Raw genomic sequence first — 26,065 nt, 5'->3', positions numbered from 1 at the left:
ATGAGTACGTGTATGCCCGTATACAGAAACAGGCCTTAAATCAACTTTATTACCAGCCCTCCTTGCTCAGTCAGGTTGATTGGACAAGAAGGTTTCTGAATAGGGAACAGACGTAGAGGCCTACTTACTTTACTAAGTCATCAGCTTTGCTAATAAGATTCAAAGCCAACATAGAACTAAAACTGTCAGCTTGCCCAAGTACTTACCACATTTTAAAGTTGCTCTGTACAGCTTATTTCAGGTGGGAAGGCAATATATGATCTGAATACAGGTGGGCATTAAAAATTAAATAGAGCTTTCATTTCGTAGGATCACTCTCCTGCCCTTTCAGGGTCTGCTTACCTGCCTCAGCCCCCTCTTCCTCCCCAGTGGCTGCTGAATGAGGAGGTTCTGTTGGCCAGGCTCACTCTGGACACTTGCCACCCTGTCGAGTATCAACAGTGTTAGTGTGGACCCTGCGGAGACTACAGAAGACCATCCTCTGGTGGGTGGTAGCCAAAATCACTTATATGAAACAGTCACTTCAAAGATACCATTATCTTTGAAGGAAGGTCGGGAAAGGATCCCTGGGATGGGAGATTTCAAGGGTTTGGGAGGGAGAACGAGGCCTTACAGCCCCACGCTGCCAAAATTGAGATTTTGTTTTCAGTCACTGATGCCATATCTATCATTGAGCAAAACATTGGTTCGATCACACCCCTGGTTTGGAAGCCACCATAAAGTTAAAGATGTCATATTCTAATCTCAATTTTTTTTTTTCCAAGGGGAGGGGAAAAGGTGGTGACAAACAAACACAAACAACTCTATCACATGGATGGGAACACCTTCTTTAAAATTTCAATTCAAATGAAAATAAGATGGACAGATATCAAACACATCAGACACAGAATCCATTTGGGTGAAGGGGCACATTCAACACATGTTTGCAGCCTGAAGTCTCTGTGACCACTGAGTAAATGGATAGTCACATGGGTAGACAATTCAAATGTTTTTTAAAAAAAGATTTTAGATTTAAAAGGCCGGCGAAATAATTAAGCTATCAGTAGAACTCAGAAGCTTAATTAAGTAATATTGAGTAGCTGCACTCAAACATATTGTACAGTTTATAAAACAACCACCTGCTCCCCCCAAATTTGCTGTGTATGTGTGCATTTTATATGCAAAAATGACTATTGACAGTGGTCGCTATTTCAGTATCGGGTGAGGTGGAAAATATTGTCATGGGCCCATGATCCATTTTCATTCTGCATGCATGTATAATAGGTATTTATACTGGAAAACGGGGGTGAAAAAAGGAAATGTATTGTGCCCCAGAGAACATTGTAATCCTACAGATGATGCCAATGTGCTTATTTGGTTAATTACTGCTTTGCCTTTGCAAAAGGAGAGTCATCTACAAATAGACTTTAGAGTAAAACATTCCACAGAGGAATCCTTAGTCAACAACTGTCCAGGAAAAAGAAAGACTATATTCATTCATTTCCATTTTTTTAAAATGAACTATCTAAAGTATCTAGCTGTAGTTACAGGGAGAGAAATTGATGGCAAGATGGACAATCAGATGTTTCCCCTGTTAAGTTAACAACTAGTTAACCATCGTATGGTTGATAGTCATATCTGTCATTTTTTAAATGTCTTACTCATATTTCCACTAGAAGAAAATTAATGATTCCCAAATGGAGTTTATCAAAGTTTTTATGAAATAAGGATGTAAGTATATCATAATTGGCCATTTGGGATACACAATACGAAGTTCCAGAGTCCCCAAAACAGATGCTTTTTAAACATTCTTGTCTCTTTCATGTCAAGTTCAAAAGATCAATATACATTACTTTTATACATATATGACCTTGTATCATATATGACCTTTCTATGAAAATTATCCAAATGAACAATGCAATAGATTCTGATAAGCAATCCAGACTCTGTTGCTGTTTGAAGTGACATCTCCTTATTAATTATACATTTTAACATGTGTCTTAAATTGGAAAGAGAATTCAATTACATATGCACAAAAGTAGAAACAAGTTTCTCTCAAATACCAAGCAAAGCTCTCTTTGGCATGGTTTCTTCATTGACATCTAAATGTTACCTCAGTTCCCTTGGCCAAAAAGGGAGGTTAATACTTACCACCTACCTCCCATTAAGGTAGAGAAAAGAAGTTAGTTGATGTAAAATGGTTTGAACATGAAAAGGGATGTATAGAACATGCTTCTTTGTTTTACATTTGATATTTGTAATGAGTTTATTGCTTCTAGAATGCTAAAAGGAAGTAGGTTATAAAATGTCTTGAAAACAATTGGGCTGAGAAAATGAAATTGAGGCAGTCCACTTGTCTCATTTTTATTCAGTAATCTGAGATTGTGAGAAAAAAAATGGTACGAGAAAAAAAATACACGTTACTCAGGGAGTGTTAAATGTCAAAGCATAATGGTAATTTCATGATGATTATTCCAAGAGAGGATCATAAGCATAAAAATTTTCTCTATGGATAGAGAGGCTTATATCTAAGAAATGAATCAAGTTTATAGCTTTAGCAATTAGCTGTTCTATGTAAATGATCTAGCATTTCATCAGCGGAATGTACACATCAAAGATGAAATTACAGAACATGTCCTTGGAAATAGTATATCCCAGCTAATAAATTATATTCTCCCTAAACATGTGGTGCTAACATGTTGGTACTGGGGACATCCAAGTCTGGCTTAAGTGTGTACAGTTAGGCCACATTAATAATAAGCAGCCAGAGAAGTTAATAATGGAAGTAATTTATGCAGAACACATTTCTTTCTCTCAGGTCTATACCAAATTGGAGTTGCATAGAAAAAGGAGTTTCAATTTAGCTTCTCTCTGAGTCATGTACTGTATTAGTAGAATGTAGCATTTATGATTTGTGACCGTAAGAATGTACAATACTAAAACCAACCTGGAGCAGACCAAGGTGTCTGCCCTATGCACCTCTCCAAAGGAAACTGGTTTCTTGTAAATTTTAATCTTGGGAATGAGAAATGGCTGATTTTCTACTGTTTGACAGTAGAATAGGTTAACTTATAGAAGAGGTTAACTAATAATAGGTTAAGACAATAGAGATAAAAGGAAATAAAACTTTCTAAATTGAAGCTAAAATTATCCTTTGTATTCTGAGTCACTGAAAAACATCACCATGGCAAACCATACAATGCTCTGGATTGCAGAGAAGTACATGCACTTGGGGCTTACCAGAATTTTGACTCAACTGTCTATGAAAAACAAAAACACCTTACTCAAAATGCAAGGAAGTAATTTATAAGCTAGCGAAGTTTAGACAATGTTAGGAGAACAATTCTGGCACAAATGACCTCTTTTCCCCTGTTTCAGCCTGATGGCCTGGATTATAGTGTAGAAATGTGTATGCATCTCCTGAGTGGGACATATACCAAAATGGTACTTCTTAAAAGAAAGGAGAGGTGAATAAGGGGATATTCAGTAATGTAATGAAAATATAATATGCAAAAATGTGATAACAATTCATATCATTTATCCTAAATTACAAAAAAAAGTATAGATTGAGACATTAATATATTTCATAAGTGGAAGCTGTAGGTGAGACTAGCACAAGGAAAATGAATTAGTATTTTCATTGCCTTCACCTATGCTTTTAGTTTCAATTTTAATACGTTAGAGAAATCTAGAGGCGGAATACGAGACACAAAGCATAGCCATTTACCTGGAGTGATTGCCTTGTGATAGGAATGCATAAAGCCTGCACCAAAGGAGCTATAAAGCATTTGTAGAGAACAGGGATACAAACAGGAGACCAAATTCTACTTCTCCCTTTCCCAATAAAAGAGCATTGTTTAAAATTTACTTAGCCTCCACAGTGTCGGGAGCAAGAATTTCTGTCCACTTAAAAGTCCTTCTGGCTGGACTAAGAATCAAATTGACATGAGACAGACTAACAGGAGAAAATCAAATTTAATAGTGCACATATGGGGTATCCACATAGACATGGGAATTCCAAAGATAGGCAAAATGAGGTATAGGTGTTATTCTGAACTAAGTAGAAGGGGCTTGGGGTCTGGGATTCCAGAGGAAAGTATGTACTTCCCAGGGCAATAAGAAGAGCAGGTATTTGTAATTAGATGTTTGCTCTGCCATACAGATGGGTTGCTCAGATAAAATTTATCTCTATTAATAACACTTATTCTGGGAAAGACGCCCAATTTAGATTCTGCAGTGTGGTTCAAGAAGGACAAAAGTTTCCCTTGATGCCATGGGGTCTCAAGTGCCCTCAGCTCAAAATAATCCACTGGCACATTCTGGACGGGGTCTGTCCAGAACCCCCTCAACAACATCCAGAAAATGTATTTTAAATGCCACAGAATTTAGAGATTAGTGGCTAGAATCAAGAGTAAAACGGGAGAATAGTCTGGATTTTAGATAGCCAGTAAGAACTGAGATAGCATGGCAAAGGGCGTATCTGTGTATCACAACACACATTTTCTTAGCTGTTCATTCTCAGCTACATGAAAAGGTTTCTATATTTTTCTAAGTACTTGGAGAGTACTTGCCTAGTTTTCATACTTTGAAAATGTGGATGATCAAGACATGGGTTCTACTAAGTAGGTGATCTTCATTTTGTCTCACCCAGGCTTGTTCAAACTTGAGCCACGTTCTTATTTTTCATTGTGATTGAAGTTACCCTTACAGAATCAAACAGCATTATAATATTTTTCTAAAATTTATAATTGACTGTTAATCTGTGCCTTTAAAAGTATTCTAATGTGTCCAAACAAAACCTAATTTTCCAGTATACACATCCAGGCTAAAGTGCTTGAATAACTTCTGCATGTTTAATTCTTCTGGAGAGAAAACATGATTCACAGTGTGTGTATTTAGGGGCAGATACAGAGAGAGAACATCTACAGTGAGTTTCTATGCCTCTAAGAGCAACACTCTCAAAAGAAGAGAATCACTCATGGGATATTATTTTATCCCGTTTATTAATTTCCAAGAGAAAGAATCTTTGCTCCATAGTGTAGTACTTCTAACAGGCTGATATTTCCCGTGATGAGTATTTAAAAGAAAGCAGATAGCACAGGTTAGAAAAAAAGTCCTGGAAGAAATTTTCAAAAGGTCTGCAGAGTTTTTATTCTTTTCTACCTATGCATCAGATCACCTTAGTTATCTGGTCTCTTCCTTTTTTTTTTTTTTTTTTTTTTTTTTTTTTTTTTGGTCTCTTCCTCATTTTTCCATTAGGCCAACGTGTGCCACTGACCTACAACAATTGCTCTTTCAAAAGCAAATCTCCAGAAAGTACCAAAACGTTGGGGGGGGTGGGGGAGAAGCAGCTTGTATTACTTTCCCTTGGACATGCTTCCTGGCATCCTTTAAGCTTTGGAGCCAGATTTTCCTTAGGACTACTTTGGGTGTATTTTAGGGCCTGAGTGCTCAGGTGTGTGCTAAATATAATTGCCGTTGTTAATGCCTTACTGCTTCTTTCGGATCTTAAGAGTCTGAAACCTAAAGAAGTTTCATGTCAAAAATAAGAAAGCCTGGAAACCAAATATAATAAGTGTCTATTCTATGTTATAAACCCACCTCTTAGTAAATGCCAAAAGTTCCTCTCCTCCAAAGAGAACTTGGTGACGTGATGGAGTTTAAAAAATACGATTTGCAGTGTATATGGCAAAGGTGGATGTGCTACTGGCTGGTGGAATACCTCTGCATTAATAGAGTTATTTAGAATCCAAAGTGAATGCCTCATCTTCTCTGTTCTTAATGACCACCACTGAGGCTGGGTGGCTAACACCCAGAACAAAAACATGCCAGTTACAGGAACCACAGATCAACAACAGTTGGTCTAAAACCGTCCCCAAAGTCCTCACATGACTGACTAATTCAGATGTAGATAAAAAGCTATAGCTTTGGCTCTGATTCAGTCTCATGTAGCAAAAACTTTGGGTTTTATTCCCATTGGTACTGGACCCAAGCCAGATTGGTTCTGATAACCCCAAAGTCAGCAATTTGAATCCTGAACCTGCTAGAGATGACTAAATCCTTTGGAGAGTTTGTAAAAATCAACTCAAATCCCTGCCTTCTCTCACCAAACCTGAGCTAGTATTGACTCGGCAAGAGTAGAAGTTGGCCTAATTAGAAAAGCCCTGGCCGAATGGAAGTCTGATTTAATCCTTTCCATTCTCAGTGGGCCACCGAACTTATCTCCTAATCAACGATCTGTTGTCTCAAGTGTGATTTTAAGCATCAAACAAATGCTTTCTTTGAAAGTAGTGGTCGTGGTGCTAGACTTGGTTCAGATCTTTTCAAACACGGTGAACAATGAAAGGAAACCGTCTTGAGACCGTCTTGTTCTTCCTCATCCCCAAAGCTCTTGATAATGGAATTAAGTCTGCACACGCTGCAGCACTTCCACATTTACCGCCAATAAGAGACTGATCTGTCAAGGCAAGGGCTCGCAAACACAAATGAATGTCATGAATTATGGGTCTAGTAAAAAAAATGATACACCCGATGATGGACTAAATTTCCCATTTTCAGTTGCTAAAGAAAATGTGAAATCTGAACAAGATGCAAAGAAAACAAAGAACACCCTTTCACAGGAACGGCCTCTCAACATTTCCTCATCTTTGTGATAAAGCAATAAACACGTTGTATTGTACTCACTATATAATGCAGACCTGGAAGGGAATGTTTTCTCTTGAGATGGAACTAAGAACTCTTAGAATGAACAAGAAGCATTACCCCTAATGAGGATTAGTTGAGAGGTGTGAATCAACAGCACAAGATTAGGGATGTGTGACGTGGTTTATCTGAGTGTTAAAGGTGCAGTCCCCCTTTCTGATGCTTTAAACCAATAGCCAAGGCATTTTGTTGTTTGCATCAAAAGACTTTTCTTACTTACCAAGAAATGTTTGTGTCTGATATTTCATGGCAAGTTTGGGAGTCATCTTTGTGCTCGGACATTCTTTTTACGTGCTGTTTGAACAAGCTACTATAATAGCTTGCCACATAGCATGCATCGGAGAGAGGGAATTATAGAAATTGTATTGACATTGCTACGTTTATCATAGCAGCATTGTTTGTCTTCTTACCATCCATGCTATTAGCTAAAAGACCTGGCTACATTTAATAAGGGGCTGCTTGATGATGGGGAGTTGTATTAAAAGGCTTGTGAAAATCAGTTCTCAAGGGATATCAGTGTGTGAGGGAATGATTCGGTGGGATAAAATTAACATTTAGCATATCAAACTTTAGACGTCCATGGGACAAGCCCCTGAAAGAACTCCAGAGATTTTTTTTTTTAATTTTAAGTAAGCTTTTTAGGCCATTCGTGATTAAGCTCTGAAGCTGAAAATGAAGGAGGCTACACCTTTGACTTCCAGGCTCGTGTGTTCATGAGCAACAAAGGGTAAGAAATGGAAATAGATATCAAGACGGGGGCGAGAGGAGACAGAGAGACAGAGAGACAGAGGAGACAGGGAACAGCTTAGTTTCCCAGCACAGACACCAATAGACAGGTAGCATTGACACTGTACCTAGAGAGGCTGCCCTCGGCGGCCAGGCCCTGGGAGTCATCGAGGACATTAGGTTCACTGCAGGAGGGGTAGGGAGATGAAGCATTTAGGGAAAGAAAATGCAAACAAATAAAAGAAAAAGAAAAAAAGGCATGCAATTTTCTGCTTCCAAGAGCCAAAAATAAATAAATAAATTTAACAGAACAAGGAAGGAAAAGGAGACAGGTAACCATTTCACCTTGTGCTGAGTTTGTCAAGACAGGACTCGAGGCAATGGGGGAGGAGGGACTTTGGGTGGTTGCGACTCTCAGAGGAGTGATCTGTTTATTGGTTAAGCGTTGGGACTTAAAATGAGCTCCAAAGGGACACATGAGCTCTGAAATGCATTGCAGAATGAATCTGTAGAAGATGAGATTATAATTTCTTTGGTAACCATTTAGTTGGATGGGTATTACTTTTAACCTGTCTTACTATGTACATGAGTCTTCATTGATCAGGAACCTGCTTCTTTCTTGTGTGGTGTGACATTATCACACAAAAACCACTTACCATGACTGCCACAACCAAACTCTTGGAACTGATGCCATTAAGAAAAGCAAAGAAAGAACTCAACTTCCCTTGCTAATTTTGCAATGAAAATGCAAGTAAACAAATGGAAGGAAGATAACCCTGGAATATTCACATGGAACTCTCATTTACCGCCTTAGTCCTCCTCTAGTGACTGAATTCTAAATGCCAAAGGAAAAACACTTGTCAGGTTGGTGAGAGAATGATTAGTTTATTGATTTATTTGGGTGCAGCTGATTGCGGGTTTTGTGAACAGAAACTGTATCATGCTTGCTTGCTTTCTTTCTTTCTTTCTCTCTCTCTCTCTCTCTCTCTCTCTCCTTTAGTCCCTAGCTACCATTGAGCTAAGCACCCATGAGCTGATTGTACACTGTAGAAATAGCCTCTGTCTCCAGGAAGAGGCTCCTTTTTCTTAATACACATAGACTTTACTACCTTCACTAGCCTTCCAAAATATGACTCAAGCCAAAGGGTTTAACTGTATGATTTTTCCAGATTTCCCATATATCCACAAGAGAACAAATTTTCTCCCTTGAAACAAATTACCCTCTTAATGAATACGTACAAAGGGAATGGATGGTCTTGTTAGTTTAGATAAATAACCAAGAAACTCTCTATGTTAAATTCCTATAGTTCCCTAATGTAAATAAAACTTTTAAATAAATTACTGGATAGTTTTCTCTTGTCCTTGATAGAACCTTGCACATTGCTAGCAATTAAAAGTGAATTGATAGTTACCAATATTATCTTTTCTTTTTGGACATTTTATGTATGTATGTATGTATGTATGTATGTATTTATTTATTTATTTATTTATTTATTTATTTATAAAGTAGGTTTCACGCCCAGCACAGAGCCCAATGTGGGCTTGAACTCAAAACCCTGAGATCAAGACCTGAACTGAGATGAAGAGTTGAACATTTAACCGACTGAGCCATCCAGGCACCCCCTTTTTTGGACATTTTATAGTTTAGATCTAATTTTTTTCGCACATTTTACTTGTAAGACTTCCTTTTTAAAGGTAAATTACCAAAAGGAAGGTACATAATCTTTTATAATGATACTAACCCTTATATATTATTAATTTTTGTAATAACCAACCAGTACATAAAACATTGCTTTCTTGACAAGTATGCAATTTCCTTATTAATCATCTTTTATCATTTGCCCCTATTTTTTGATATTCTCCCAAGTTAGGCTTCAATTCACAATTTTTTTTTTTCCATCTGTAAAGTTCATGAACTATTTGCTAAAGGATTTGGGTACAGGGTAATTATTCCTGCATATAAACTGATTTTATCTAAACATTAGAATGTGCTCTGGTTTGTATTATTTTCCATGTATGAGTTATAACAATGAACCTGTAGTATTAAAAATAAACAACAAACTAGCCAAAAACACATAAGGCCAATGCTTTGAAAGAATTCAGTTCCTGAAGTGAAAATATCACTGGTTCTGAAATAGATAATGTTTTGACTTTTACATCACATAATTTTCTGTACTTGATATATGTATCTTGGAATGTTTCGTGTATATTCTTAGAGGGCAGAGAACACATAAAGAAAATGTCTTAAAGTGGTTAGTCATGGAATCATAAAACTATAGATAGAGAAGTTACCGTGAAGACCACTTTAGCCAACTTCTTTATTTCACAGACAAGAGCATTGTTGACCCTTGTTAAATGACCTGCCCAAGGTTACACATGTTGGCATAGGTCCTGTTCTGTTTGGTTAAGCATCACTACCTCCAACTAAATACTAATGACCTACCAAAGTCTAAACTGTACCACATGTATCAAGCTCGTCTTCTATGCTTGCCAGGTACTCATTAGCTTAGCTAATGATATATGTGAAATACGAAAATGTCATTTGATGACCAGAAAAAAAGATATCACGTATCTATTTCTAGAGAATTTTTAAGTTGAAACAATGCATGCGTCCCAGCATTCTACTGGTCTGGCTTAGAAAACTCTGCAAACTGTTGCCTGCATGACTTTGGTTAAAATGTCCTTTGTTGAATGATCTACATAAAAACATGATTGTCTGCTTCTCTTTTGGCCTTTTAAGACTAATAAAAGTAAATTTTCAGCATTGCTAGCTTTGCCCCCAAATGCAGAATGTAAGATATCCATGGCTCTTTACCTTTGGCTGGGTAACATGCCCACCTCGGCCTGAGGTGCAGACATGCTAGAGACGTGGCTGGAGAACCGCCTCCTTCCGATAGCACTCAAGAGGTAAGCTTCTTGTTCACTTACCACACTGGGCATGCTTACAGAGTCATCTGATAGGGGGCAAAGGAATGGAGTGTTATAAAACTATGACGTCGATCAGAAAACCCAAACCAAATTTGTCCTTGGGTTCCATCCTTGGCTTGAATACAGCCTTAGGGCGATCTCTGAAGCTATCATTTGTACCTTTTATAGACTATAAAGTAAGACTCCCAAAGGTCTTAGTTTTTCATGGGTACAAAGGGATAAATAACTCTTCATATCTACACATCTCCCACCCTCAAACAGCCCTTATGAAACAAACAAAAACTTCTTAGCCATTTCACAAGTAAATAACTTGTGAAAGTCAAGAGGCATTGGCAACATAAAGGTTTCAGAAAAGCTGGACTAAACATTCTGAGAATAGTGCAAAAAGGAATATTATTAAATGAGTCAAGTACATTTCTTTGACATTCAAAAACTACACTGAGTACACCTAAAGATTTTTAGACAGCTGAGGGAAAGACTATTTCAGATAGTTTTAGGAAAAATATTTTAAAACTTATAAAGTTAAAAAAATAAATGCTTATTTTGACCTAAAGTTTTAAACTGTATGCATGTAGTCTTACTTTCTTCATGGAAGTGGTAATGTATTCAAACCCACGTGAAAGTTAGCTTTAACACAGTATTTGTGACAGGTAATCTCATTCAAGTGAGTTAATGTTGTTTGTTGCTGAACAGTAAACATATTTTGATTAACATAGTGTTGTGGTGAACTTATGCTACCATATAAGATCATCTGACATCGTGCATTTAAAATACCCCAAATAGTCCTATTTCTAACAAAACTTCTTTCAAACCCAAAAGGTGTATATGAAGTGTCAGAAATATTAGTGACCGACTTGAAGTTGATTCTTGTTATAGAGTGGTATTTCTTTTTTAGGTGTGTTCACAGAGAAGAGAATAAATAAATGTGCCTTAAAAATATGAAAAACATGGTAGGGTAGATAGAGCTATTTCTACAAAAATCAGATCTCACTGATTTTTTCCCCCTATTTAAACTCATATATCACTTAATAGTTTGTCAATATTTGTTTGATGATTAATTATGTGTTGCCTTCCATTCACCCTTTTGTTAAATGTTACCAAAAATGTTTGTCATCTCCTCTGCAGGACTAGATCTAAGATCTCAGAGAACGTATTTTTTCTCATTCTTGTTCCTCATCTTGTACCTGTTAGGTCTTAAGACAGGTTTGATGATAGAATGGGAAAATAGTTTAATTCAAAAGAGTCAACCATCTGGCTTTCATATCCACCCTATATAAATTAATACACACCCACATAACAACCACACATTTGTTAGCAACTCAGTTTCCGCTGGGATGATTGTGATGTCTAAGAGCAGAGATATTGACAAAAAATTACATATTCATCAGTGTGTAAGTGCTGGCTCCTAGCTAGTGGTCGTTCTGTTTATGTCCTCTCTACTTTTCTTCTCTATTTCCTTCCTGCTGGCTAGGACATCTACTTATTCCTAAGGTTACCTACAAAAAATATTTAGCTCTACTAAAGATTGGTGGTATAATTTCCCATAATTAAAAAGATTGCTGGGAGAGACTGCTTCAAGCATTAAAGAAAAATAGATACCACTTGAAGTTCGGAACGATTATAAGGACTTAATGTATATAAAAACTGTTGATCCTTATCTCTCTCATTTTGTTTCCTTGGTCAAGATTTTCCAAGATTGCCCAAATTACAATTTAAAGAGTATTTCCATGCACAATGACCAGGGTGATTTTGAAACAAGTATATCTGTAGGTCAAGTGAAGGACAATATGATTATCACTTTGTTATCTAATTAACCCTGAAACAAAATCTGGAAATGTTGCTGCATTTCTTTCTTTCTCTCTCCTACACATCCAACTATAATAGGGTACTAAAATACTTTCATGTTAATTAAAATTCTAACCTCAACTCTTATTTTTTCTAGTTTTGATTGAGGCTTTTTGTTGTTGTTTGACATGGAGAGGCTCTGAGTGAAGATCTACATTTTGTCTTCTTCATTTTTAAGACATTGACAGCATGCTTTGCTATAAATGTTATATCAGAGGGTCTTTGAAACACAACTGGAAAATAATCAAGACAATAAAAATAAGTAAATTACCATGGTATTTCACTGGACCTTTACTTTTTACTTTTAACTCCTGTTAAGCATACACATGAAGTATATTCTCAACTAGATTTTCCCACATTTCATGACACCAAATCTTAGGCATATGAATTAGAAGCTCCTGGACTGCCTCAGTCATTAGGGATACTCTTAATTCAAATTTAGGTTGTATTCCCTCTTGGGTTGTATTCCCCCATGAGAGCCTACTGGTTTATGTTCTAGAGAGTGTAGCTGACTGGTCTTTTCTGAGTCCTGAGTACATGCATTGCTTACTTTTCCTTGCCCAATAGGGTCATATAAGTGCTGATGAGCGCTCTAAGCAAGATAGCCAGGAGAAAGGGGAATAAACACTTCCCTTAGTTACCTAAGTACCACTTAAATGAGAATAAGTGGAAAAGTTTGAATATACAAGCTCAAAAAAATGTGGGGGTCACTAAAGATTTACTTTTTGTCTGAATTCCTTCCAAATGACCAAGACTATCATGGAATTTATAGAAGAGTAGGCAGTAGGGATCATGGTCACAATTCCATTTTAAACCCTTTTTGTAAAAAATGACCAAGGGATCAGAACTGGAAAGGGTCAGAATGGCATGCAAGCTCTCATTTGCATGCCAAGCTGGGTCACACATGCCACCCCCCCCATCAACCCCATACTGTGGGGTGACCTACTTTCCTCATCTTCCTCATCAGTCCTACTCAGGGTGTCCTGCGAAGCCTGCTGGGAGGGTTCACTGTCCTGCTCCCAGACAGTGCCTGTGCCCGTGTTGGAGCGGGACATGGTGGCCAGGCTCAGGCGGTAAGCGGAGGTGGAGGTGCCCACAGTACTGATGGACGTCTTCCCTTGGTAAGCTGGGAGGTTGAGAGACCAAAGGAAATCCATGGTGAGCATCTTGAAGGAAAACAAAAGCTTGCTTCAAACTCCTCCCTTGTATTGGCTACTTGTATTTTTTTAGGAAAGGTCAGTGAAATAGTGTGTCCTAGATAAATAGTCTTTAGGATAAAATAGGGAGTGGAAGTGAAGATAGAAGAAAAAGAAGAAGAAGAAGGAGAAGAAGAAGAAGAAGAAGAAGAAGAAGAAGAAGCAGCAGAAGCAGCAGGAGGAGGAGGAGGAGGGAGGGGAGGAGGAGGGGGAGGAGAGGAGGAGGAGGGAGGAGAAGAGGAGGAGGAGGAAGAAGAGGGAAAAGGAGGAGGAGGAGAAGGGGAATTGGCATTTGATTTACTTATAATTGAATAGTTTCTTCACGGGAATATAACATCTCTAATAATGTAAAATGCTTTGATATGGCTTCTTTTCTCATAGCTTTAGATATCATATGCTAAGCCTGGAAGAATGCAAAATAATTTTGACATGAATGGAAGCTTCCAACTTGGCAGATTTTACTGAGAAATACACCTTAGCTCACACAAGCGTGCGGGAGTAATAAATACATTGTCTGATAGGAACTTCTCAATCAAAATCAGAATACAAATCAAAGCTGTGTTTCCATTCTCCTTTTCTGGAAATTATAACTTAAAAAATATCCCCTTGAATATGTCAAATTATTTTATCATAAAGCAGAATATTTGAATGGCACTGTGCAGATTTTACTAAGACTGTACTCATCAAATTTCTGTCTTTAATACATTGCAAGTAATAATAAATTCTAGAAAGAAAAAGAAGCCACACATATGGGAGACTACTTATGGGTAATGACTGCCCTCTAATGGCAGATAATGATTTGTTTTCCCTCCTGGTAATGCTGTTGATAATTGTAAAAAGTAAACAGTACACTCCCCAAAGAAAACCTTTGGAATAATGTAAAGCAAGGACCCCTAGCCTGCCAACTCTAATTCAACACTTCCTCCCCCAATTTGTGAAAGTTAAAGGCTTGTAAGCAATCATACTAGTTGGAAGTCCCCTCACTGTGGTCACTGTCAGATGGGTAGATTATTTACCCTCTGTTGAGTCTCCATTTCCTCATTCTTTAAGTGGACTCTCACTTATGCACCTTGCAGGCATTTGTGTGGATTAAATGAAATAACATCCATGAAATTATCTACCATGTAATAGATGTTCAAAGAATGCGAATCCTGCTTCTCCTTTCCAAAAAGGAAACGAAGGCAAGAATTCCAATACTATTTTTCTTGTTAAGTAGTCAAGTCAGAGCTTAACTGCTGAAATGAAGACTGAAAAAAAAAAAAGTTTAGAAAAGATTCCCCTGCCTTGTTGTTGACAATGATCACATGGTCAAATCTACCAGTGGACTGCATGGCTAATTTCATCCATGGTTCCAAAAAGAGTGGTGACCTGGACAGCGGCATTCTTTGTAGGTTGTGAGTTCCAGGAGTCAAACAAATTCCAAATACCCCACACTTACTCACCTGAGCCACTGTGAACTGCCTCTTTTAGAATTTTTAGTTCACTGTTGAATTCAGCAATAAGGGAGCTTTTACACAGAGGGCGTGGGATGAAGCGCCGCTCCAGCTGGTCAGCAATATGTTGCCGGGCAGAAAGCTCTTCATGATTCTCTGCTGGTTGGGCCAGAAGCTGAAAGGAGGGGAGAGATTCTCAGGTCCTCAATCTTCCCATCTGTACAATGGGCTAATTATTGTACCTATTTTATAGTGGATTGTGAGGATTAAGTAAGGTAATACATATGAGCTTTTGTTATTTTTCTTTAAATGTTTACTTTTGAGAGAGAGAGAGAGAGAGAGCATGCTTGAGTGGGGGAGGGGCAGACAGAGAGGGAGACAGCGGATATAAAGCGGGGTCTGTGCTGACAGCAGAGTGTCCCATGCACCACTCATATTCAGAAACTGTGAGAGCATGACCTGAACCAAAATCGGACGCCTGACTGAGCCACCGAGGTGCCCCATGTGTGAAGCTTTTAGAACAGTGCCTTATACAGGAAGCTCTTAATCAATACATTATTTTGAATCACTGTCTCAGGAAATCGGGGCAGGAAAAGAATAACACAGTAGATGAATACTGAGGGAGGGGAGAAACAGGCCTTAACTGTTCTTTTTCATGATTATTTAAAATCAGATCTCTGTCATGTCACTGAAGAAAGAACATTCTTCAGATCGTACCATTGGGTCAATCTTTTTTTCCCTTTTCCCCTAGGGGGCAGTGGTGAGTAGAGACAGAGGGCAGAGTTTTACAGACTAGAATAAAGGTCTCACTGCCAAGGTACTTCTAACACGAAGTTTTGTCCTCTGGGATCCTGTTTTGAGCTGTTTTCTCATCAAGCATGGTATTAACAGGGTCCTACTGACTAGCTATCCCGTGTCCCACGAGCACGGCTGCAGCAATCCTGCCTTAACTGGGAGAAGAGCGCATTCCTGGGGCTTGTCATTTCTAGGAAAAGCACACACCACACCTTGCACTGGATGAAAGGGCGTAAGAGCACGAAGATGGGTATTCGGGTCCGCACGATGAAGTCGAGGAAGTCCCACAGGGCCAGGCCTCCCACCTTCCGCAGGGCCATCTCCTTCACCTGGAGGCTCAGCCAGTACCACTGGCTTCCCAGCTGCCTCTCAAAGCAGACGAGAATCACCTTCAGCGCTTTACAGCAGGAAAAGAGAAGAGTAAGTCCGCATACTTGTGCTTTAGAGGAACCCTGCTCACAGCCACAGCCCTTTATGTGTCAGAAAATGTTCCGAATTTCTAAATCCTCTCAAGTTTCCAGAAATGTACATGTACTCTTGGGCGAGAGTATTCTGACATCAAGATAAAAATCTGGATGGTCAACATGTTTTGATTCTGATCAGGAGAACGCAGACATCTTTCTTAAGCGCATTTCGCTACCATTGTGGAAAATACAGAGCGCAGCGGTTCACAGGATTGCAAGGGAAATGTGTTGTAAACAGAACGTGTGGCTAATATTTTGCTTTCTGAAAGTTTTCTCCTAGTGGCCTTATGGTAATACCAGCATATTACTCATACCCTAAGCTAAAACACGGGTATTTTAAAAGTTTTTTTTTTTCTTTTAAGCATAGACATAATATATTCTTGTTGTTTAAAGTAAAATCAAACCATACAGAATTACACGGAGTTCAAAGAGGAAAAGTCCTTCCCCTTCCCAGATCCCTTGCCAGCCCCATCTCCTCCCCAGAAAACCAGGAAATGCATTTGAGTATATCCTTCAGGTGAAAAAGCTCCATTCTCCCTCCCTCCTTCCCCCTCTCATATTGCACATCATGTTTATTATTTAAGCCTGTTGGATTTCTTTTGCAATATCTCTTTCTTCCTAGATTCTGGCAGCCCTGTCACAATCTACTTTTTTATTTTATTTTATTTTATTTTATTTTATTTTATTTTATTTTATTTTATTTTTCAGGAAGAAGATTTCCCAAACTGTGTCAGGACCAAACAGAATATTGTAGAGACGTCAAACATTATGGCAGGAGCGTCCTCTGACATCTCAGCTCTCTGCACAGGGTCTGGCGTGGGGCAGTCAAGGGAGGCTTGGCCTTCCTGATCGTGTCATAAGGCCCATCCCAGCAACTAAAAGACGCAAACACCTTTATCACGTAGTTAGGACATTTCCAGGGGAAAACCATGCCATGTAACACAGAGAGGGATGTTGTAAGAGGCTTCTTTACCCACCCTCCTCAAAATCTCACCTTCACGGCAATCATTCACCCCCATTCCTTTCCCTTAACTAAACAAATGAACAAATGAACAAAAAGCAACACTCCTCTTTCCCTACCCTGAGCTTGGTGACATTTCTACTGTTATGTGCCTATTAGCCTTCTTTGTGTTTCTGCCATTCTGCTTCCCACCTTCACCTCTTTCAGCCCAATACATAAGCAGGATAGCAAAGGGCTCAGGAGCAGGGACTCTGGTGCCAGGTGGCTTGGATTTGAAATTTGGCTCTGCTGGTTATTAACTGTGTAACTTTAGGTAAGTTACTCAACCTTTCTGGGCCTTTGCCTCTTCACTCCTAAAATGAGAAGAACATTTATACTTCTTAGAGTTGTTGTGAGGATTCAAAGTATAGAAAATACTGCTTAGTGCACAGCAAGTGCCCAAAATAAATGCAAAAATCGATTTGAAACAGAGGCCCAGTGGCCTGGCCAAGTAACCAAAGGATCCACCTTCATTAAAAAGGCAGAAGGCAGAGTGAAGTGAAAATAATTACTCATCAAGTGTTTTCTCCTATCCTTGCCTTATGTGTTAAAGCCCACCGTCTCCCTCCTCTTCTGTGCAATCCCAAACCTTATGCACGGCTTTGTTCCAGAGTCTAGATTTTATCTGAACCCCACATTCTCACGGCTTTGGCAACCAAGCCCCATATGGGTAGGTCCTGTGCACATGCATGCTTGTTTCCTTTTTTCCTTTTCATTCTCACTGTCAATCACATAATTTTCGAATACTTATTCTTATTCGTTTATTTTTTTTAAGGAATCTCTATGCCCAATGTGGGGCTCAAACTCACAACCTGAGATCAAGAGTCACATGCTCTACTGACTGAGCCAGCCAGGCACCCCAAGATCTCCCCTTATGATACAGTCCAAACTCCTCACACATTCCAAACTCCAAGGACCTGTTTTTACCGGTGTGTATGGTTCATCTTATACCCCCCACATGAAGCTCTACTTTGATAAATTGAAAAATGTTAGGCATGGTTTTCTCAACTTGCTCCTTTTGAGATTTTCTGCTGCCAGTGCTCCTTATTCTCAGTGCTATGGCAGGAGTGGGGCTTTTCCCCAGCTTAGTGCTCCTTGGCTTCAGGGCCAAGGAGGGGGGCTCCAGTGTTCCATGAGGCAGGACCAAGTTAAAGGCAGGGATGGGGTGATAGAAAAGTAGCAGTGGAAGCCAGAAGGAAACTGGAAAGCCTATGGGGGAGAACCAGTTGACTGGCCTCACCAGAATGAAAATTAAGATAGAGATTTAGAGATGCTATTATAGTAAGGGAAGAAAACTAGCTAGTAGGGAGCATAATGTCCTGTAAGGCCACCATGTCTTACTGCGCAGGATGTGGACTGCCCCAATCTAGGGGCTCCGTTCACATAGACGACACGCCAGTGAGTCCCATGAGCCGTGCGACTCAGTGTCTCTGTGTATTAGACGTAGTCTACATCTGATAACAGCTACCATAGGTAACCTCATTAGTGATCTCACACTTAACCAGCAAGGAGAAATTCTTACTACAGATGCTTTCCTTACATGTCCAGATGCTGTTAGAGAAACAACCAAGTAATTTAGGTACCACAGATAGGAAACTACTTTGTTTTCTGGCATATGTTTACAGACTGTTTTGCAAGGGTGATGCTTCCTGCTTGCTGAAGTGGCTTCTTTAAATACCTCTGGACTGAGGTCTTTTAAAATACGTTTTGAGTCAAGGTGTAACATAACTCAGTAAGTATTTACGTTACACGTGTACATACACAAACATACGTATATTCATATATATATATACACACACAAACATATATATATATACAAGTGTGTGTGTATATGGGGGGGGCAGGCATAGGGAGAGGACCTACCCAAGTATGCTGCTTGGCTGGTGGACTCTGCCAGCCCTTCCCTGCGCAAGTCTTTGCTGGCATCCCCAGGGGTGGAGCAGTGGGCAGGGGAGCTCTCCAACATGAAGTTCTTGCTCCTGGACGTGCTGATGATCCGTGGTGGCAGGAGCACATTAATGACCGTCTGCAGGAGCAGCTGTACCTCGGGCTGTTCCAGCCACGGGCTATCTAAGGGACAGAGTTCGCAACAGGGAAGTGGAAAGAAAAGCAAATCACAAGGTAGACTTCCCACATTAGACACAGCAAAATTCAGCTGCCTTTCCAATGCCAGACTAGAATACCCTAGCAACTCGGGTGTTTCCCCACCAAGTACAGCTTCTCCTCTGGACAAAAACAGCATCCCTGATACTGGGTGTTTTCTCCATAGTCAGCACCCAAGGGCTCGTGTTCTTAGCCAAATCTCCCGCTTACCATTGCGATCTGCTTTCTTTCTTTCTGCTCAAATACTCATAACGTATTGTCTTTACATTTGAGATAAACTTTCCCTAAAAGAAAAACACCCCAAGAAGGAAGAATAATGAAAGTATATTGGATTTAATGGCAATGGCGGGGTTTACGCTAACCCTAATGGCAGTAGATTATAAAGTCCATTCACTCGTCAATTCACACCACACTGTATTTCAATTAATACCATCTTCTTAATGGAAACAATGTTCTCCCGATTTTTGCTGTACTCAAGTGATTTTAAACAGGACACATCTTCCATGAAGTGGAGCAGAGAAACTCTTGACCCAGGGTAGCTAAACTGAAAAGAAAGGAAAACTCTATTTCCTAAGGCAACCCTGTTTAAATCATTCAGATGGACTTCAGTGATGGCCTTCATGGGAAAAAGAGTAAGAAATAACAGTCTGCCACTAAAGAAAATACAACAGTGATAAATTTCCTTTAGTTAAATTAATCAGACCTTTGCTTCCAGATCCTACTGTGAGCACAAATGGGATGAGTAGATTTAAAAGCATCCCCTCCCTTCGCTCTTGATTGGTGAATGGGGAGATCACATGGCTTAAAGGAAAATCTTCTTTTAAAGCCTGTGCAGCAATAATAGAAAAAAAGATTAATTGACCCCACACCCATTTGGTATGTTTGTTTTTATACAGCACGATGAAGACGGTGATTCCCTGTTGGCTGCTCCTGGAAACTATGAGTTCAATTGCACAGTGTACAAGATTCACTCAAAACTGATACTTTACCATTTGCTTGACATAACTGAGAGTTATATACCTAAAAAACAGTAACATCTTGATTTAATATTGATATTAAATGCAAAATTGTAATACTTATGGTCTGGCACAAAAAACAACTGCACATCCCCATTCATTTTCTCCATGTGTCCACCAATAAATATTTTAGAGATAGAAGAGAAGGAATAAATGATAGCTTGCCACCTGTTCACCTAGAAGTTATTTAGAAGTCCTCTGACCTCTGCATAAGGCCTTCTCCAAAACAGAAAGGAATAGGCAATATAGAAAGAAATATATGATCTCTGTACACAGGTTATAAAGATGTATCACTTTAGGGATCATTGTTTCCCTTCTGCATGGTAGCCAAAGCTCTTGCTTAATTTCTTTTGTACCATCACCCATTCTCTGGATGATGGACCATCAAGTATAGTTGTCAGACAATGGATGGGTCATTATCCATTTACATCAAGTGTGTATTTCCCATCAGTCACAGAGCTTACTGATGATCTACCATTCTCTAAAATCAGGTGACACACAGAAAGAGGCAGGGGAATTGGCATTCTGCACTTTTTGCCTTGGGAATATTATTTTAAGAAATAAAATAACTGGGAGAGTAAAAAAAAAAAAAGAAACCCACAGTATTCAACCCACAATCATTAAAGTAAATTAAGATATTCAAAGTCTAGTAATAACATTTGAAAGAATTTTATATTGCAATTCTTTCTGCGAATAATTTAAAACCAGACTTTGAATATTACTGTGTCTTTTAATTAACAATTGTGGGCTGATTATCTGTGAACTATTATTTTTCTAAGGTTTTGCACACATTGGAAATGACTTAAGTGGTTCTTGAGATTGTGGCAGGACTGAATGACTCTGCTATTTTTGAGATCTCGAGAAGAATTACAGAAGCACAACTTAGGGCCAAGCTCAGGACTGAAGCTCCAAACCCATAAAAGTTTGGAGATGTTTACACTTTTGTTTCACAGATTTTGCCCAGCCTTTGCAGAAAAAATAGAGAGAACACCATGATCTGGTGCCTCAACCAGCAACTTAATGAGCGTGACAAACAGATAAGGCAGTCACACCTGTATCTGCAATGCTACAAGCCGGACAACAGCTGTGCTGAAGGGCAGAGGTGGTGAGAGATAAGGGCTGAGATGAAGAAGGGGTAATCCATCAGCAACACTGGAAGGTCCTACCACTCCCATCACCTGAAATACAAACAGAGCACATGACCAGCCTTGACTATTGCAATTTCATGCAACCGTAGTAAGGGAGTCTCATTCAGTAATAATAAAATAATAATAATGATGATGATAATAATAATTTGAAGGTTGGGCATGTTACTTTCAATCTGTTCTTGCTGCCTTCTTCCGAAGGCATGTAATGTCTAGAGTCAGATCGAACATGACACTGGATTCAGCCAAGGTTTTGTAGAATGTTGTTGGTAGCTAACTATGTAAATAATGAGAGATGAACCAAAAACTATTCTAATCAGGAGATTGGACATACTTACTGGTGAATTCAAAGGAATGCAGTCTGCATTCTTTGATGGAGCAGATATTGACAATGATGATGGCATAGCTCTATTTGCACTAGGCATTCCAGCTATAGACTTATTGCTCAACTAGTTAAGCAGCAGATCCTACTCAATGAAATGCTCTAACATGGTTTCCACATTGTACAAAACCTTGTGAGGACCAGACTCTAGATATTACATCCATGGTAAAAAAAAATGTTTTTTTCTTCCCATAAATCCTAGACTGGCCAACTCATAGCGTCATTTTGCACTAAAAAAGAAAAAAAAATCTCTTTGCATTTTAAACTCCCCCACCCCAGACTACCTCAACGTCTAGCCAATTGTGCGGTCTCCACCACCCCACTCTCCAACTGGCAGCCCTCAACTCTCAGCGCAACTTAAAGAGGCAAATTGTCAAAGTAGTGCGTGGGAAGCAGCACACCAAAATCCCACCTGTGTAGGGATGGGCCCCTAATCTCCCCACGCACCACCTTGAGATGTACCTCACTGTTTTCAATGTCACCTGAGCCGTCTGTTTTCATGGGTAGGTAGGGGCACAAAGTGGTTGACCTGTAAATCTTCAATTCAGAGAAGTCAATAGCAGAGTTAGCTAAATTTTGCAAAGTTTCATAAGATTGCCACTTGGCTACTCACCAGATTGACACAGACATTGATCAGTGACCTAAGGTGAGGCAGGAAGGATATGATTGGCTGCCTCTGAAGTGTCAAACAAACCCCTTCAATCAAATTGCTGGCAGGCTCCCACTCAACCTGTCGCCTGGAATACAATATAGGAGCCGTTAGCAGCGTGGCTCCCTTCTGGAGTCAGTCTGAAACAAGTGAATGAGACAGTGATTCTGACACCATCTAAGACAGGACAGGTGTCTGAGACAACAAAGTGCTTCACACGGGATGAAGTTTACCCATGTTGTTCCAAAAGCACAGAGCACACTGGGAAGGGAAGAAGATACTGAAAACGTAGCAGAGGCACTCCTGCCCCACTCGACTAATGAGACAAAATCTATTGAAGAAAAAACAGAGATGATGAATGGGTTGCATTTTAAGTTCCCTGGTTTTAGCTTTGAGAGAGGGTATAAGACTACAATTTTAGGAAACCCAGCATAGGGGCCATTACATCCAACAGAACTAATCTGACCACAGGCTGCATTTCTGAAATCTATTTATCAGACTACAATTGATCTCATCAGCTTTTACACCAGGATACAACTAATTAGATTTATATGGGTTAACTCCTGCCAAAAACATGACATTAGAAGATAATAGTCCATTTAAAAAAGCATTCTTTCTTGGCCTCCTAAGAAATGATATTTTTTGGCTACTTTCTATGGTCATATAAGTGGTATAAATCTAAACACAATTAAATGGACATGGGATTTTCTGTAATAAAGTCAATCCAGTCTGTAATTGTCTTCGTGCCAAAAAAGCGATCTCTGTGGCCCCCAAATAAACAGGTTGGGTTTTACTGATCTCAACACTATTTCCAAATATCATCCTGCAAACAATTTCTAAGTTTATATTTCCAACCAACGTAGAATATCTATAATGATGAAATGAAAGTGTTCATAAGTGAGGATATATTGACATCCCTGATTCTCAAGTAACCTACAAGGTCAGGTTCAATCAACATTTCCCTTGTTGAACTGAGATCACCTAAAAAAAATTAAATCCAAGGCAACCTCAAATTCTGAGGCTGTACGCCAAATAAATTGCCTATAATTGGCCAATCTATGCATTAATTCAGAAATCTACTTTTAAGAAGCATGATGTTCTCTATAATGGACTTGATTATATGACAAATGAGTCAGCTATGGAGATGTTTAATATCTTAACATACAAAGTTTTTTAAGAAAAAGAACTTATTTTGACACACCCTTGTAAGAATTATAAGACTGTGGCCATTTACCAAAGGGCACAAATGTTCCACTGGGACCACTAAAAACATAGGTATGCTGTAAGGACACAGACATTTCCATGCCACTGAAATAAATAACCTTGAAATAACATATAGGCATTCGTCATCATGTTATAAAGGAATATAGGAACAAAATATCAACTGCTGGAATGAAATCTTTCAATTTCTTTTTTATAAATCCAACAGCTCCTGATGGCTACATAAATGAACAAAAGAGCATAGGCTAAAACCTGGAAAAGTTCTGACAAATTGAATGCTAAGTGCTACAAATTCTTGGACAAGAGTTGCATTGATTTGTGGTTAATATTAAAGGGACCGAAAATGCTCTCATGAAATCAAACTTGAAATTTCTGAGTTAGTAGGTTTATCAACATTTAATCAATTGAACTGTCTGTCTACAGGTTTCCAAACTGGACTCAGATCTCCAGGTAGTCTGGTTCCTTGCATAGAAAGGTTATCAGTGAATAATGCAGGTTACTAAACAGAGATCAAAGGGTAATTGTGTTAATTTAGTATCACCCTGAATTAGATGAAAAGGTGAAACTTAGGTATTTGCTATTAATCCTGGGATTCTTTCCAGCTCCTATGTGGCTGCTTATTACTAAGATTTGCCTTTCTCTAAACTGGTAACTAAACTACTATGCTAAAGACAGTATTTTTTGAACATCAAATTAATTTTTCTCTTCTCCTCAGTTGTTTTATTTATAAGGCATACTCCGCTTTATTTCAAAAGAAATTGAAGGATACTCACTGAATTTCTTATGTTTGTCAGATGAGGAACATGATAGCTAAGAAATGAACAGAACTTTCAAGATGAACACATATAATTTTAAAGAATATGTTATTTCTTCAAAATGTAGACCCTGCTACTCATGCATCCATATACCTGGTTAGCTATGCACATATGCCAACAGAAAACTTTCAAGTCATTCATATAACTCCAGATTGTGCCGCCATCTTAAAAGACGGTAACCCCCAACTTTGAATCCGCAATATCAACGGTTGACCAGGAGGCCTTCTCACCTCAAAGTAGGCATCTTATGAATTTTGTTGAACATTCTATCCAGTCTCTTTAAAATGAGGATAAGGGCTGGCCTCACTGCCTCGGCTGTCCAATCGGTAATGGGTAGCATCTCCATGATGTAGCGCCGAAGCCCACGGCTCTCCATTGTCTGGGTGTCGTATGGTGCCAGCTTCAGAAGGGAGTGTGCAATTTCTGCCAACCTACATTTTTTTTTTAAAGAATAAGTGTAGAATGCCACAATGGGGATTTCCCCGTATAGCACCATGTTAATCAGCCTTCTTTCAGCATACCAACCCCCTGAACTAAAAACATTCTTCCCTCTACCTTCTATCCCTTAGGTCTTCTTGCATGACCAATACATTGATACCTGCACATACATATTAGCAAAGAATCATAGAATATTCCAGAGGGTAAATGTGAATAGCATCTGATGAGTAAATTAAAACCCAGAGAGATTAAGGACAGGCCAAACATATCTAGAGAATATGTATACATGTATATGTATGTGAGGATACACACACACACACAAATACATACCTACATGCATATATGTGAAAGGTACGTATATACACAATTATGGGTATAAAACAAAACTTAAACTTTAAATGTACAATAAAATCACTAATATCAAGGGCTCAAATAAACTTCATGGCTCCATAGCTCCTTTGCTGCCCATAGTTAAGGTTAAAGGCATATATATATATATATATATTTAATGTTTTATTTATTTATTTTGACAGAGAGAGAGAGCGAGCAACCTCGGGAGGAACAGAGGAGAGAGGGAGAGAGAGAATCCCCAGCAGGCTCCATGCTGCCAGAGCAGAGCCCAAAATGGGGCCAGATCTCACAAACTGTGAGATCATGACCTGAGATGAAATCAAGAGTCAGAAACTCGACCAACTGAGCCACCCAAGCACACCAAGGGAATGTACTTCCTCCAAGTGTAGCCCAGAGTCTGTCACCAGACACAGGTCCATGCTGTATGTCCTAAGTACAGAATTTCTGAAGGTGAGCTGACCAACAGCACTGATTGGGCAAGTGTGTTTCTAGTAAATGCAATAGTTGGTTAAATAAATTTCAAAACTAAACATGGGTTTCCAACTTGTAAATATTACAAATATAATGGTATACATGGTCCTTAAAAAGCCAATTGAATTTATTTTTTTAAGTTTATTTATTTATTTTGAGAGAGAGAGAGAAAGAGAGAGAGAAAGAGAGAGAGGGGAGGGGAGGACCAGAGAGAGAATCCCAAGCAGGCTCTGCACTGTCAGTGCAGAGCCCAATATGGGGCTAGATCACATGAACCCTGAAACTATAACCTGAGCTGAAATCGAGAGTCAAATACTTAACCAACTGAGCCACCCCCGTGCCCCTGAATTTAATTTTATATGAAGAAGAAAGCATTTTATTTATTTTTAGTCAAATGTTTCATTTT

The 26,065-nt window shown here is 39.0% G+C and overlaps 1 protein-coding gene across 3 annotated transcripts in view; it reads right to left on the bottom strand.

The window, feature by feature from the left end:
• UNC80 (unc-80 homolog, NALCN channel complex subunit) overlaps positions 1-26,065 on the bottom strand; it is a 223,592-nt gene that overhangs the window by 4,344 nt on the left and 193,183 nt on the right. For 2 of the 3 annotated variants that reach the window (XM_007086070.3, XM_042997540.1), the window contains 11 exons: positions 24,630-24,830; positions 22,328-22,451; positions 21,240-21,365; positions 19,875-19,998; positions 18,932-19,138; positions 15,817-16,001; positions 14,819-14,984; positions 13,127-13,306; positions 10,223-10,361; positions 7,536-7,592; positions 343-424 (listed from right to left, as the gene is read on the bottom strand). In XM_007086070.3, coding sequence (XP_007086132.2) covers positions 343-424; positions 7,536-7,592; positions 10,223-10,361; positions 13,127-13,306; positions 14,819-14,984; positions 15,817-16,001; positions 18,932-19,138; positions 19,875-19,998; positions 21,240-21,365; positions 22,328-22,451; positions 24,630-24,830 — 1,591 coding nt within the window. The remainder of the gene's footprint in view (positions 1-342; positions 425-7,535; positions 7,593-10,222; positions 10,362-13,126; positions 13,307-14,818; positions 14,985-15,816; positions 16,002-18,931; positions 19,139-19,874; positions 19,999-21,239; positions 21,366-22,327; positions 22,452-24,629; positions 24,831-26,065) is intronic. The other variant, XM_007086071.3, reaches the window with a different exon arrangement.

This window comes from Panthera tigris, chromosome C1, assembly GCF_018350195.1.
Source record: "Panthera tigris isolate Pti1 chromosome C1, P.tigris_Pti1_mat1.1, whole genome shotgun sequence".
In the NCBI taxonomy this organism is placed as follows: domain Eukaryota; kingdom Metazoa; phylum Chordata; class Mammalia; order Carnivora; family Felidae; genus Panthera; species Panthera tigris.
The sequence above is the reverse complement of the archived record's forward strand: the minus strand, read 5'-3'. Positions and strand labels throughout refer to the sequence as shown.